General features: G+C 39.0%; 1 protein-coding gene across 3 annotated transcripts in view; it reads right to left on the reverse strand.

Annotated features, from left to right (window-relative positions):
• Positions 1–659: 659 nt before the first annotated feature.
• Positions 660–16,513, reverse strand: part of acsl5 (acyl-CoA synthetase long chain family member 5) — a 49,841-nt gene continuing 33,987 nt past the window's right edge. For all 3 annotated transcript variants that reach the window (XM_068002231.1, XM_068002232.1, XM_068002233.1), the window contains exons 9-21: positions 16,182–16,233; positions 13,704–13,777; positions 12,647–12,724; positions 12,095–12,229; positions 10,347–10,481; positions 9,247–9,342; positions 8,879–8,951; positions 6,982–7,070; positions 5,506–5,622; positions 4,353–4,496; positions 3,989–4,090; positions 3,315–3,386; positions 660–2,163 (exon numbers count right to left, since the gene is read on the reverse strand). In XM_068002231.1, the coding sequence (XP_067858332.1) occupies positions 2,023–2,163; positions 3,315–3,386; positions 3,989–4,090; positions 4,353–4,496; positions 5,506–5,622; positions 6,982–7,070; positions 8,879–8,951; positions 9,247–9,342; positions 10,347–10,481; positions 12,095–12,229; positions 12,647–12,724; positions 13,704–13,777; positions 16,182–16,233 (1,308 nt within the window). In that variant the 3' untranslated portion in view covers positions 660–2,022. The remainder of the gene's footprint in view (positions 2,164–3,314; positions 3,387–3,988; positions 4,091–4,352; positions 4,497–5,505; positions 5,623–6,981; positions 7,071–8,878; positions 8,952–9,246; positions 9,343–10,346; positions 10,482–12,094; positions 12,230–12,646; positions 12,725–13,703; positions 13,778–16,181; positions 16,234–16,513) is intronic.

Genomic DNA, 16,513 nt, shown 5'->3' on the forward strand with positions numbered 1-16,513 from the left:
TCCAATCCAGACAGCTACTTTGTACTAAATTTAAATGATTCATGCCCCCCAGACTTGCATTCAGTACTGAAGTTATAGACCTTGTTGACAGATGTTAGCAGTTATTGATCTAAGCTTTAATCTGGAGATTTGGCAGGTTGGATTCAAATCCAAGAATTCACAGCAGAGGTGTTAGTTGTGGCTCAGTGGTAGCATTCTTGTCTCTAAATCAGAAGGTTGTGGGTTCAAGTCCTACTCCAGATACTTGAGTACAAAATCTAGTCTGACATTTGACTGGATTTGTCAGATGTGCTGTCTTTCAGATGAGACATTAAACAAAGGCCCCATCTGCCCTAGTTGGATGTAAAAATCTCATGGCACAATTTTGAAGAGCAGGGGAGTTCTTCTGGGTATCCTGGCCAACATCACTAAAAAAAAATCTGATTGTTATCACCTTGTTTGTGGGACCTTGCTGTGTGCAAATTGTCTGCTGCATTTCCTACATTATAACATTGATTACAGCCTGTACTTTAAGTGTAAAGTGCTTTGGGTCACCAAGGTGGTACCTAAGTAAGTCTTTCAAGGAAGGATATTAGATATCAGTTATCACCTCAATCTGAAATGCCTTTTGCATATGTAGTTCTTCAATCTCAAAAGCCAGAGAAAACATTTGACAAGCCTTTATGAATTGTTCAGCTGCTTTATTTCATCAAGTAAACACAGTTATGATCAGACTTACTTAATTCAAACAGTACAATTTAACTTTGCACAATACAAAATACCACACTTCCTCCTTCCCCCACCCTAATTCAGTCAGTGGTCATCTTGACTTAAAAACAAGATAATTTCTTACTCCAACTTTCTTGCAGCTTGACTGCCAACTCACGTTGTTGTAAACAGTTATATCTCTGTTCACTGAAGGCCCACCAAAACTTGTGCCCAGGACAGGTGAATCCCAACCCAATGGGTGTGAGGTATTTAAGCAAGTTAAGACCTTTTCTTTTAAAAAAAACTTGCAATATACATTGCTTTAAAATCACAAAGTAACTTTCCAAATCCTTTGTGAGAAAAATGGTTGAGATCCTGAAGTTAGACCATGTACACTTCAATACAGACCACAAAAGGCTAGGGATAAATTTAGACCAGATGTTCTTATAGCATAACTACACTTGCAAAGTAGTATTGGGAGAAAGCAAAGAAATTGAGCCTGGAGGTTCAAGTCACATTTGGGGCATATTTACATTGAAACTAGTCAACTTCCAGAATACAAGGACTTGCTAATAAAACTTCATACAGAAAGGGGGGGGGGGGTGGTGGAGAGACAGATGATAGTGTTAGGAGACTAGAAATATTAGATATGGCTGTTGCTTAGACTTGTGTCCCAAACACAAACACACTTGGCCCCTTTGGCTGCCAGAGCAAGCCATGTCATGCAACATGCAAACAGACTTTTGGAAGGTTTGGACAAGCAGTTAGTGATTGTACTTCCATGTGGGATAGGGAAAATTTTAAAATCATTCCACATGAAGTTGTTCTATGCTTCAGTTCACTTTTACTTAGTTGTTGCAGTGTGACATACAAACTGATTTAAGTGAAAATAAGCTACATTGTGTAGAAAGTCTTGATCTGCAATTTGTATTAAGCCTTTTAGAAATTGAGATCTGCACTTTAAATCTCTAGCGTAGAATTTTTTTTTTAAACTAAAGTCAATGAAAGGTTTAAACTTTGCATCATTATATATTGCATGAATTGTTCCCATAGTAAGCTGTGTTCCTGATTAGCACAATCTTCTCTTCTTCTCCCCTTCTCCCCCCCCACCACCACCATGGGCAGTTAATTTAAAATTGAAGTTTTAAACTGAAGTCAACATTTTGAAACATTGCATGCATAAACTTGTCCAATTCTGAAAACCCACAAGTTACAAGTTTGATTTTTTGCAAATATGCTGAGTTGGGATAGTACAATTAGAATCTGAATCTTTCACTCCATATTACAGCATAGCCAGGATACCAATCCATAGTTGTCAATTTACAGTAGGGAAACCTATGCTTGTGTGTTTCCATAGAGACAGTCAATCTGACTTTTGAAGTGCTTGGCAAGTTCTGTTCGTTTGGCCTTCAGTGTTGGGGTCAGGAGTCCATTTTCAACAGTGAACATCTCAGTGTGTAGATACAAGTCCTTTACCTAAAAAGAGAAGACTTGATGCTGAAAAGTTTCAGACTAGTAATGTTCTCTGTGCTTTTGTCATTAACACAATGCCAATGAGCAACTAAGTTAAACCGGCAGTTTAAAAAAAAAGTTAAAATTGAGGCCAAACCATTCAATTCAAAACACAAGCATCCAGTGGATTTTGATTGATTTCAATTATCATACTTCAGTAAAGCCAATTTCCTTTGTCCCAGTCATGAAAGGAGCATAGTCTCTTGTTCCAAGTCAGTACTCAATGAAAGATCAATTGGACCAGGAACCATAACCCAGATGCAGTTTAGTGAAATAATCGAAAAAGAACGAACTAATGAAAAGGTCATTGAACTGAAATGTTAACTCTGTTTCTGTCCACAGATATTGCCTGAACATGCTGAGTGTTTTCTAGCATTGTTCTTATTTCAGATTTCCAGCATCTGCAGTATTTTGCTTTTGTTGCAGTTTTGCATAGCAAATTCCTACCATCAGGAAATGGCCAAGAGGATAACTATAAATCTACAGTGCAGTGCATCATTCCTACTGTTCAATGGATAAATGTGGCAGTTTACATCCCAAGTTGTGTTTACTGTCTTCCAAAGTTAGTAAGGAGCAGGAGTTAGCAGTGATCAGAGATGCTGAGCTAGTTAATATCTAGGGTAAATCCCAGAAACAACATCCTGATGTGATATGTTTCCATATCACACATGTTGAGTGACAGATTTTCATGCAAGGTACACAGGCGTGCAATATTTCCACAACTTCCCACCTGGAAAAGATGCTACATTAATGGCTCAGTCAAAAAATATTGGAACTAAAGATCTGCATGTGTTACGATAAAACAGACCAAAATTCCATTACAGCCAAAAAGAAAGGCCTGTGCAGAGTACAGAGCTTCCCAACTGTACACCAATCTAAAACCAGTAGCTATGGAGTAAACACAATAAAATTACATGAATGTCAGGTTGTGATCTAGTTTAAAAATTGCTACTTTAAAAACAGCCAATAATAGTTCAGTCATTAAAGTAGCGATGTCATCAAATCAAGAAACAAGGCGGGGAAAGTTAATCATCATAGTGTAACTCAATCAGTTTACTGACAACTTATGGTGCAGTGCTTTCCCACAGTAGCTATTTTGGAGCTTTGTAATGTACCTGTTCAAATGATTTTAGTCCAGCTTCTTTTCCCAGTTTAACCATGTCTTCAAGGATAAGCTTCTTTACTGCCTGAAAGGGGGAAGATGGAAAAAAAACCAATTACAAACTTGGCTATTTCATTGTACATTGGTAAACCTCACAAGAGATCAGATATATTGGAACAAATCTGGTAGTTCAATTCTTATTTTAACTTGCGTGGGGGCAGAATCTAGGGTTAATTAACTGGGATAGGGCTATTTCAAAGCAGAGCCCATGGTTTACTCAATGTCCTGCATATCACTTACAAAGAGAAAACTTAACTGGCTTTAATTCTTAAAGTAACCAAGACACTTGGTCTATTAACCATAAGGATTCACATTTCAACAAAAAAAAAGTTATTCTGAAACCTTACATATTTCAAATTTAGCCCAGCCACCCTTCTTCAATTTCCCACTTCCATTCATCACTACTTTGGAAATGGGCTACAGGTGAACAGGAGTAAACACAGTTGCAGCCCTTTTGCACTAGAAATGATAACTATAGCTACTCCAGTAAGTCATAATTTAAATTTACCATCAATTGTATCAAACCTGGAACTACCATAGCCAAGGGGGTTGTGAGATCTATTACAAGTTCTCAGATGCTAGTTCACATCTTGAACATTTACAATAGGAAAATTAAAAAAATCATACTAGATTCTTGCACAGTTCTTGGTAGGAGCCTTTGAATCCTTTACTTGCAGCAAACTCTGGAAGTACCTCTGGGTCAGGCACCACAATGCCTACTAAATGAGACTGAGGGGGGAGAAAAAAAGACAATTACCTCAGTAGAAGTGAGAAAAGGTCCTTTCTAAAACCCATGTAACAACTTCCGTTAAACACCAATATTGTTCTGCTAGACCAAAAAAAAACCTTTTAACAACAATTATAATTAAGCAGCAAGTTCGATTACTGGCCAGATAGATTTGAGTTTAATTGTTATAGACTATACTGCATTATCCAAAATGGCTATGGGATTTTAAAATGCAAAATAAAAGAGGAAAATCATCTCAGTTACCTGCAAGCTGTCTCCATGCACAAAAATTTGGGCTATAGGACCACTTCGAATATATACATTTTCAATTTTCTCTGGTGCAATATATTCTCCCTGTGCTAGTTTAAATATATTCTTCTTCCTGTCAATTATTTTCAGAGTTCCATTCTGAAAAGGCAAGAGGCAGTTTGTTTTAATAACATGATAAAAAGTAAAATACCCAAGAAAAACCCAGATTCTCTAAACATTTTTGGTATTAATTCTTAAAAGCAAAAATATGAACAGCCTGAAATCATCCATTTCTCATTAAGAGCAAACCTTTTTCATTTGCTGACATGTGGCTCATTATTTCCCATCTAATCTTGTAACACTCATTAGTCCTTAACCTGTCTGGACAGGTGCACTGCAGCTACATACACTGGATCAGTTAATTGTCCAAGCCTAAACAAGCCTCTGACTGAGTTAATAAGCAATTGATTAATCAGATTTAGACAACAAGCTTTTTCCTCCGCATTAAGAGATTAGCTCCAGCACAGCAACTCCACTTTTAAAAAGTAATTCAGTGATTATTACAGGCAACCTCCAGATTTAGAGTCAGGAATATCTTTCCAAAGGATTCTTCATAAAGCTGCAACACTCTGCAAAGTTTTACTGATAAAAAGATCTTTTAGTGGCTTCATTATTGGTGGGCCTTCCATTCCTGAAGTTGTGATTTAGACTACGGAAAAGTTAGTCCTTTTTCAGTAATCCTGCACTGCGCTGTTAGTTCTAGCAAAGCAGCATTTAAGCAGACACCAAATAACAAAATTTGAATTAGCACAGTAATATGCCAGGGTAGTATTCACAAAGCAGTCTTCCTGATGAAATTGAGGCTGAAAACAACGTTGCTTTCAATTGAGACAATATACTGAAAAGATGGAAAAGAAATGAAGAAGCTAAATAGAAACGTCAGGTTTGAACTAATGATTTAGTATAACATTGTTACTGCGTTGTACTGCGACAAATAATCTTCAATGGAAATAGGTCTACAAAGTATACAATGGATTTTGGAAATTTGTATACAACTGTTCAGCATGGCATGCAAATAGACAAGAGTATTGATTAGATTAGATTACAGTGACATAAAATTAGTAAGAGCTTGTTTCAAAACGTTATACAGAAGAAAATAAAGTCGTACTGGCAGCCATTTTCCAACATCCCCTGTATGGAGCCATCCATCAGCATCTATAGCTTCAGCTGTTCTTTCTGGGTCTTTCAGGTAACCTTTGAACACATTTGAGCCTTTGATGCAGACCTAGAATAGAAAAGGCCACTAGGCATCAGTAAATATCTGTATTCCAACATCAAAAGACTGGATGTTTGAACCCCTCCAAGCATATTTCAACCCCTGCCACTGAAACAGCCCTTATCAAAGTCACAAATGACATCCTGTGTGACTGTGACCATGGTAAACTATCCCTCATCCTTCGAGACCTGTCTGCAGCCTTTGCCATGGTGGACCACACCATCCTCCTCCAACGCCTCTCCTCCATCATCCAGCTGAGTGAGACTGCCCTCTCCTGGTTCAATTCCTATCTATCCAGCCGCAGTCAGAGAATCACCTGCAAGGGATTCTCTTCCCGCTCCATTACCTCTGGAGTCCCCCAAAGATCGATCCTTGGCTCCCTCCTATCTCGCATCTACATGCCCTTCAGTGACATCTTCTGAAAACACATCAGGTTCCACATACGCTAACGACACCCAGCTCTACCTCATTTGTCACCTCTCTCAACCTCTCCACTGTCTCTGATTTGTCTGACATCCAGAACTGGATGAGCAGAAATTTCCTCCAACTTAATATTGGCCATCATCTTCAGTCCCCGCCACAAACTCAGTTCCCTAGCCATCGACTCCATCCCTCTCCCTGGCCACTGTCTGAGTCTGAACCAGACCTTTCGCAAGTTTGGCATCCTATTTGACCCTGAGATGAGCTTTCGTCCCCATCACCAAGACTGCCCACTTCCACCTCCATAACATCACCCATCTCCACCCGTCTCAGTTCATTTGCTGCTGAAACTCTCCATGCCTTTGTTACCTCTAGACTCTACTATTCCAATGCTCTCCTGGCCAGCCTCCCACCTTGCACTGTCCGTAAACTTGAGCTCATCCAAAACTCTGCTGTGCATATCCTAATTCGCACCAAGTCCCGTTCACCTATCACCCCTGTGCTTGCTGATCTACATTGACTCCCAGTTCAGCAATGCCTCAATTTTAAAATTCTCATCCTGGTTTTCAAATCCCTCTATGGCCTCACCCCTCCACAGTGTACATTAGTCTGTTATCTTCCCCCTTGCCTACAACATTCAGATCTCTCTGTGCTCCTCCAATTCCAGCCTCTTGCGAATCCCCGATTTTAAATCGCTCAACCATTGGCGACTGGGCCTTCAGCTGCCTAGGTCTTAAGCTCTGGAATTACCTCCCTAAACCTCTTCACCTTTAAGACGCTCCTTAAAACCCACCTCTTTGACCAAGTTTTTGGTCACCTGACCTAATATCTCCTTGTGGCTTAGCGTCAAATTTTGTTTAATAATGCTCCTGTGAAGTGCCTTGGGATGTTTTACTATGTTAAAAGGCGCTATGTAAATGCAAGTTGTTGTGGTAAATAATTCATTACCTCCCCTTCTCCATGAGCAGCAAAGTAATTCATGTCTTCAACATCAACTAACTTCAAAATATTGCAAGGAATTGGTGCACCAACATGGCCTGCAAGGAAAAGTACATGAAAAAGCTTGGGTCAGTACTCCAGGCAGTCTTGCACACATTTCCCTCCAAAGTTGGTCACCTGGTGCACAGGGCAAAGGCCAGATGCCCTCCTGGTGAGTTTGCTTCTGGGCCTGGCAAAATCCACTATACACATACCCTGAATGCACAAGAGTACCAGGGAAGATCTCCAACTGCCTGCCCAGGGGACCATGGAATGTGATCATATGGTGACATTAGTTTGCTAGAATCCTTCTGTGGCAGTGGGTACAGCAGGATGTTGAATGTTTTATGGACCTGAGTGTAACAAGTTAGACATGCAATTTTAGTTTGACCAGGCTGTCCATTCATTTTTAGTGGTACTTACCTAACCCTCAGGGTGAGGGTCTGTACAAAATAAGACACTGCTGTACATGGTCTCAAAAACTCTTAAGAAATAAACCATGGTACAATAGGAAATAATAATTGTAACACACACACCATATGGGCAACTGTACCCTCCCCTGCCAGGATTTTAAAAAAAATGTTGGTGCAATACTGGCCATATTGTCAATTTTCAGCCTTTTGTTTCTGCCAGCTGGGTCCATAGATTCTTTTCATTGCATAGTGAGTTCTGAGTTACAATTTGGTGCTTATTTCTGGAACCAAACTGTGCTGTACTCAGTTCCAATTCTACCTGTCCCAATGTCCATTTCCTGCAATGTTTTTTTTCTTCCCATGCCTTCAACACCTCTGGTGCCCTCAGGTTCCAACCTTGGCTTCTTTGTCTCTTCTATTAGAAGAATTGCCATGGGGTCAGCTTTCATATATATGTCAATACCCAGCTTTCTTTTGCTACTACCACCCTGGATTCCATCATTGTGGTCATGCTGACAGAATGTGTGTCTGACATTAAGTTGTCGATGAGCCATTAACTTGTTGCAAGTCAACTTTGGCAAGACCAAAGCCATCCTTTGCTGCCTCCACCAGAAATTTCACCCCCTAGCTCCTGATCCCATTCTCCTTCCAGATGACTGTTCAATCATAAGCAACAGTATGCATCCTGAGTGTCCTGGTCAACCAAGCAGAGCTTCAAACTCAACATCCAGAGCACCAAGACCTATTTCCACTTCTGAAACAATTGCCAGTCCCCATCTCTATTTCAGCCTTTAGTTGTCACTGAAACCCTCACCCAAGCTTGCAATCATCTCCGACAGCATCTTTGCATATCTCCACCTTGCAAAACGTCAACTCATCCAGGACATCAACACCTGCATCTTAAGTTGCACAAAAATCCCACTTACCAATCATTCCAATTTTCACACAGCCTCCTCCAGCCCTAGGTCCCTAACTGCATCCAAAGCTTTTCCAATTCTGATCTATTGTGTATCTGTTTTCACCCCCTCTCTTCTCCACCTCCTCCCCCACCATTGAAAAACATTGGTAGAGCTTTCAGCCATCTTGCTCCCACTCAAAACTCACTCATATCCCTTCATCTTGCTATATCCCTCCCCAGCTTCAAAAGCTCCCTATAAACCTACTTCTTCAATTGCACCTTCCCCAACACCCACTCCTGCTCAGGTCTAAAGTCCCAACTGTCAAGCACCATGGGATGTTTTGTTATGATTGTACAGAATGTATATTATCAAAGTTCAAAACATTTATTGTAAATGTAAGCTAATTAGGGGGATTGTTCATTAGCCCAATTCTAAAATCAGCACCAGTAGACAGATAACATTGATGTGTAGATTTAAACTTTTAAGACAGGAAAGTGAAATTTGAATCCTTGGAGAGGAAACTGGGGGAGGGGTGTTGTCTGTAAAGTTGAATACCTGCAGTTGAATCTCCAGCCATTGAGAAGGTACATCCAGCAGTGCATTCAGTTTGCCCGTATCCTTCAAAAATCTGCAGACAAGAAAAAAAACCACTAGACCCCAGCCCACTTGGTGTTTTGATGTTTTATAAACAAGTATACAATTATTTGAGAAAGCATCACAGATTTATCAATGTACTGAAGAGAGTAACTTTTCATTAAATTTTATGCCCTTTCTTTCCATCCCAAATGGTTCCACAAATACAATTTATGCTCATTTTCTAAAAGTCAATCTTGGAATTATTAAAACTGTTTGCATTACAGAATTTAAATCTGAAGTGAAAGCAGATGAATAAGTAAGCACAATAGGACTATATCTATACTTACTTGACAACCCAGTGCTGCTCGAAGGAATGTTAGAACAGGAGGGGAGATGGGAGCAGCTCCTGTTACCATCACACGGACACGTCCTCCCATTGTAGCCTTCCGTAAACAAAATGGTTTAGAAAACGTTTGAAATGCTTATAAAAAGGACAAAGAATGAATAGTTTCTTTGAGCATGTTAAGACTACAACTTCTTGGCAAGGAGTTCTTAGTTTATGGTACTTTGCTAAATACTACTAAATTGCCCATGGTCAGTTGAATATATTATGTACATTTAAAAATACACACACACAAACAAGACTTCAGTTGCTGCAGTTTCAAAATTGCAATTGTCTGGAGACTTCATTATATGAAGTACTGCCTAATAATATTCTACATACTGGAGTTTAAATGGGGCTGTGGGTATTAGTTTGAAGTCCAGCTGCTGCCAAGTGGTTTGGAGGCAAGTTCTTAAATGCATTAGGAGTAAATAACCACCACTTAGTATTTTACATAATAGAAATGAGCTGTAACTTAGCAACAAATACATTTTGTTCCAACTGACTTCTAGACTTTTCCTGGACAAAAAAAACAACTATTCTTTCCCTGCTAGATCATCTGTTACCAGGGATACTTCACAATGGAGCAACTTAGTCTTCGTTATTCCAGGTTATGGGCTCACAATGATAAACAGTCTTATAGGTCTACCAGATTGTTCCAGGAAAAGGTTACTGTACCTTACTTTTATGCATACGAGAAGGAGTGACTTTGAAGAGAGGCAAGTTGCTTTCCCTTGCACAGTTTATAGTGATCAGTTACAGAGAAGTATTGGCAGAGATTAGAGTAAATATTACCTGCTCAATACTCACTTGGATGGTGCTAGACCTTAACAAAAATAGCTTTAGGAAATGGAATTACAAGTTAACAAACATTTATACACAAGTACACATAGTATTACTAAAAAGGATCTAGATATTTGTGCTTAGTGCTCGGCCAGGACAACCAAGTCCCTACCTAGGAACCACGACTATAAAGTACTTTTTCTGTAAATGGACAATAAAGCTCAGATAAGTCATTGTCTCCTGCTAAGGTCATTTTACAACACAGAAGAGCCTACACATTACCTGAACTTTGTTGAAAATCATCTTGTCCCAGAAACTGTCATTTCTAATAATTCCTTTGGATACTTCAGCTCCTTTGCTGCAGACAGCAATATTCAACAGCCATCTCTTGAAAGGAGTTTGCATCTGACTTTGCACCTATGTGAATTATCAAACATATTATCTAAGAATTCAGACCCTTGTGCTCTGTACATAGAATCACAAAATTACTCCACTATAAACATTTACTTTGCTTCTGAATAAAGCGACAATAGGGTCAGTAAGGAGATCACATTTCACCAAGATGAAAAGCGACATTCTTGATGTCTCCATAGGCGACTGCAATAAGATTTGATCAGATGCAAGGAAGCACAGTGCACCCAAGCCATGAAGTAGGATTCAGGTTTATCTGGCATAAATCATGCAGTCATTCAATGACACAGACTAGACACTTTCCAAGAAGGAGAAAACCGCCAGTCCCCAGTGAACCCTCATTTAGATCAACTTAATAGCAAACAGGAGGAAGAAACAAAAGTTTTTTTAAAATTCAGTCGTCTATTAATTTTTCAATTATGCAAGTCACCAAGTGAAGAGAGATAGAGAAGCATTATGATTCTTAAAATATGTCCATCTATTTAATAAATTGGATTCTTAAACAAGGTGAAAGAATCAGTTTACAAATGTACAATTTTAATCATGTAGCTTTAGACTTATTATCATGCATCACAACATCCCCCTCCTACAAACAATAGAAAAAAAATTGTAAAAAGGCACTTCGAAAGTGCAATTCTCCCTCATTTTCAGTCCTTTTTTTGGGAGGCCTGCATCATTTGAAATGGTCATCCAAGCAAGAGAAGGAATGTGTGCTTCTGAAGAAAATTGCCAAAAAGCCATCCAATTTTAAGGGTTAATTGAACAATCGGGAGGCAGGTTTAAAGAAATAGGAATATTATGACACGGTCAAGATAAAAGTTGTAATCAGCCTCCATACTTTATTCAGAAAAAACAAATCTCACTTTACTATATTGGGTTAACTACGTCAATTGCTTGCTTTATAATTAGATTCCCAAATCTTCAAGATTAAGGGGTGATCTAATTGAGGTGTTTAAGATGATTAAAAAGGAGTTGATAGTTAGAGAGAAACTTATTTCCTCTGGTAGGGGAGACCAGAACAAGGGGGCAAAACCTAAAACTGGAGATAAGCCGTTCAGGGGTGATGTCAAGAAGCACTTCTTCACAAAAAGGTTTGTGGAAATTTGGAACGCTCTCCCCCAAAAAGCTAAGTCAATTAAAAATTTAAAAACTGAGATTGATAGATTTTTGTTAGGCAACAGACTCAAGAGGCTGAATGGCTTACTCCTGTTCCATGTTCCGTCCATAATTCCCAGGATCATGGTAATTTAAAAAAAGCTAGTTCCCAAACTTCTCTGATTACACAAGTATTTAAGTCAGCCATGAATTAATTGTTCCAACCACAAATTAGTTTAATTAGTTTCTTGAAGTATTCTTGCCAACAAGAATAAATGGAATGAACCCACTAAAAATATTTTAGAATTTTAATTTGATTTGTTAATTATTGCTCCGCACCCCCACATGAACACTGATAATGTCTCCTAGCCATCCAATGGCTGTAAAGATGTGCCATTTTCAGTGTTTTTGGGGGTGGGGGAAGAGAGGAAGAGGGGAAAATTTAAAGGGGCTCCCACATTAATTGTATTGAAAATTAATTAACTCTACTTCTTCCCATTTACTTTAAACAAAAAGGAACAAACCTGATCGTAGATCCGATTCAGTAGTCTAGGCACAACTGGAAAGAAGGTGGGCTGGAGCATTTTCATATCATCTACCAACAATCGAATATCACCTTGGAAGAATCCCACTCTGGATCCACTGCAGTACAATACTGTCTGAAGCAATACAATTATATTCATTTAATATGCCATTTTCAATATGATCCTGTGATCAAACTGCATCCTTTACTTTCAACTATTGTGAAGACGACCTTGACAAGTGTTGAATTCTATATCAGTTCAGAATAAAGTTATTGGAATCCAGAGAGTAACTAAGTTAACTAATTATCAAGTTGAAACCAGTTGCTAGCCCCAAATTATTCTTTGGATCCCCAAAAACAATAGATGCTTAAATGCAGAGACTTTCATTTTGTAAAACTATGTGCCCATAATATTCTCACCACAAAGCCTAATGCATTGATCTTGCCCAAAATTCTCCCCCCTAGATTAATCATATCTTAAGCCTGCTACTTTGTTGGAGAGAATGCCAATTTATACATGTCCAAGAAGTTGCAAGAAAATAGATTTGGTTACCTGCACTAGTCTTTCAAACATATGTGCCAGGGGAAGATAGGAGATAGAAATATCATCAGTCCTGGGGGTAAATACATTCTGTTCAGATAAGAGACAGAAGGCCATTAGAATATTGCAAGACAATGATCCACCACAGTTCTTAAGACATATCAGAAAGTGAAATTCGGACCAACATTTTATCATCTTTCAAAACATGTATTACAAAAAGGAGCCAAATTACATATTACAGAAATATGCTGAGTCCTCTGAATTACCATATTAGTTTCCTCATTATATAATCCCCACTCAAAAAAAACTATGAACAAATTAAAATAATTCTGAAAAAAAATCTACCCATCCCATCTTCCAATACTTCTCAGCTTCTGCAGGCCTCCCTCCTTTTAGGGCCTCAGGGTTGCTTCCACCCTCCATGTCTAATGGGGGCCGATTTGAAGTCACTCCACCAGGCAGGAACAGGGTAGTAGCGGGAAAAAAATAAATCGCTGTGCCCTACTTACCGCTCTGTTCGTACTCCATCCCTGCCCACAGCCTCATTCTAAGCTTTAAATCAGGCTCTTATGATGTACATAGGCTGTCAACCCAATCTTTAGGTACCATTGAGCAGAGCATACGTCAGGCATGCACCACCAATTGGTACCAGGCATTGAGCAGCCTAGTGGTCCTCAAAGGGCCACTGCACACTCCCCTCCCCCGATGCTCCTCAGCATTGTTTTTTTTTTCTATTTTCCATAGTGCTCATGCGTGACCAATCTTCTCCCCACTTCACATTTTATCTGATGGTGTGCATACTCACTGCCGAGTGCTAGGCTGGAGAGGGATTGATAAACAAGTACCCCAACCAGATTGGAGACAGAAAAGGGAGAAAGTTAAACAAAGGCAGATGTAAATGAAAAAAAAATTGAGCAAGAGACAAGCAAAGAAGCAAAACACATTTTTGTCTCAAGCAACACCGTACAAGATACCAAGAGCAACCTATACTGCAAAAGTATCCTGGATTACTGACAGAGCTCAGCTATCACAGGAATTCCAGACTTTATGCAATTTAAATCATACAAACCTCAGTTATTTTGAAGAAAGCTGCTGCGTTGGCCACAACATTCCCATGTGTCAACATAGCTCCTTTAGGGTCACCTATTCAGACAAAAAAAAAATTAGCAGCTACTCATTATTCAAGATTTCCTACTTGCAAACCAAGAAATCTCATTTAGATTCACAGGGCTGCCCCTTCCCCATGCTCAAAAAGATGAAAAACCACTAATATGTAAAAGGGAGTTTGATCCATCAAAGATGTTTAATCTATTGTCGGTCTTCTTTTCCCAGTACACTATGAAAAACATCTAAGCTTTAAAATAAGCAGATAGGAAAAGTGAGGCCTACAGCCACAGAACCCAATTAATAGAAACATAGAAAATAGGAGCAGGAGTAGGCCATTCGGCCCCTTCGAGCCTGCTCCGCCATTCAATATGATCATGGCTGATTCTCTATCTCAGTACCATATTCCCGCGCTCTCTCCATACCCCTTGATTATCTCTATCTCTAACTCCTTCTTAAATATATCCAGTGACTTGGCCTCCACACCCTTCTGTGGTAGAGAATTCCACAGGTTCACCACCCTCTGAGTGAAGAAATTTCTCCTCATCTCAATCCTAAATGTCCTACCCCGTATCCTGAGACTATGACCCCTCGTTCTGGACCCCCCCCCCCCCCACCCACCTCGCCAGGGGAAACATCCTCCCTGCATCCAGTCTGTCTAGCCCTGTCAGAATTTATGTTTCAATGAGATCCCCTCTTGTTTTTCTAAACTGGAGTGAATACAGGCTGAGTCGACCCAATCTCTCCGCATGACAGTCCTGCCATCCCAGGGATCAATCTGGTGAACCTTCGCTGCACTCCCTCTATGGCAAGTAGATCCTTTCTTAGGTAAGGTTTCATTTTTGACTCAGTTAGCATCATCAAGCACACGGACAAATTCAGTTATCGTTTATAGAAACGTAGAGGATTCATGGGTGAAGATTTCTGGAGTACATGAAAATGATCATTTCAAAGTATACTCAAGGTTGGAGTTGATGGTGTTCACTGGAATTAATTATTTATCAATGTATTTATTGCACATAATATGATGGCTTCTATATAACTACAATCAAATGAAAATTTTTATTGAGGAACTAAAAACAAGGCTGTCATTCAGCTCATCTGGTTTACACTATCCTTTAGGGTCAAGGATTTAAAACAAGCCATTTTCACTTTTTATTTGCTGTTGTTTGAAGTGTAGGCTTACCTACTCCCTACTTAACTTCAATTAAAACAAATCTGCATGGAAGCTAAACCTAAGAAGGTTTTCTGGTTTAATTCTCTTTCCTCCTCCCAAAATTCAGTGTTCACTTTTTTTTTTAAATGACCATATTAAGTGAGTTTTATTTTAAAAAAAGTATATTAAAAATGTTTTCCCCACCTTCCCTGGTTGGCAATTACAGATATCTATATTAGTGCAAAGAGAGGCTGCCAAGAGCCATTCTAAGCAACAAGTATACACACGGGCAAGAAAAAGTGTTTCATATCACGTTTTAGTAGTGTTGTATAACCAATTTTTAAACTTCAGTAGGAAATTTCTAGATATATGCAGCCCTTGTTCATACAACTTACTTGAACTGAATTTAAGAAATGGTTTAACCTTGCATACAAAATACAAGCATTGCACTGACTTATGGATGAAGCAGCACTTAATGCACAACCCAGGTTTAAGTTTAAAAAATTAAATACTTTTAAAGGAGTAGATTTTTTTGGAAAACAATCAGTGCTGACTGTGAGAGGGTTAGGAATATTGCACTTGGCCATCCAGTACTCAAAAAAAAAAATCAATCAGATACGATAGTCTTTATGCAACGGGTTGAATGTTTTCTTTGCAGAGATGACAGAACAGACATCCCTGATGGCTCAGTGAATAATGCATTACTTGGTGTAGTACTAAGTCATACAAATCATGGCAGCCCCAGAGTTGCTTCCTGTAACATACCAAATCAACCAATATCACCCAGGTTGATATATATCATTGACATCACTATTCCAGGACAAGCGAGATGAAAACTGGTCAGCATTCTTTTCTGATGGGCTGCCTATAACCCCACTATCTTAACTCCAACCACACCAATGTTTCTCTCTCCTTCTTCCCCCCCACTCCATGTGGAAATGTAAACATAATTATGGAATGCAATTCCCAAAACAAAAATGTCACAACCCCATGCAACTGACTTTTTCCAGCCATGTCCTTCAAACAAGGTGGCCAATTTGTATTATTTGATTGGTTTAGTTCCATACCATGAGTCCCTAAACCAATTTCAGATGGGGCTTAGTGAGTGTTTTGGCTGGATTCAAACCAAAGTTGCAAGGACAATATGCAAATTTGTCATTCCATTCCTTGCTCAAAGGATGCCTAGTTATTTACCGTACTGTCATCATTATAACCAACACATGCTTTTTAGCCTAGAAACCATGTTGTTAGGAGAAAATCCTCAAACCTGAACAAGACTTAAAATACCTGTTGTTCCACTTGTAAAGCATACAATACTCATGTCTTCAGGCTTTGGTGGCTAGAAAACAATGAGTTAAATAACACTTTAAAATAGATATTAAATATACAACTATAACACACACAAACACACACCTCTGAAAACTAAAAGAATTAAAATGAGAGCTCTAGAAAATCCCCTTTAGAATAAAAAAAAAGGACTTCTGAATTATTGATGCTGTAATTAATAACCTGGAGCTAATACTAGGAAAAAAAAGTTTGGAAGGTCAAAAGTAAATGAATCCTTGTGACAAATGGTTCATCTTGGTTGGTCACCTAACAAATAGGGATGATGTAGAGAT

This window comes from Heptranchias perlo, chromosome 21 (assembly GCF_035084215.1).
Source record: "Heptranchias perlo isolate sHepPer1 chromosome 21, sHepPer1.hap1, whole genome shotgun sequence".
Lineage (NCBI taxonomy): Eukaryota > Metazoa > Chordata > Chondrichthyes > Hexanchiformes > Hexanchidae > Heptranchias > Heptranchias perlo.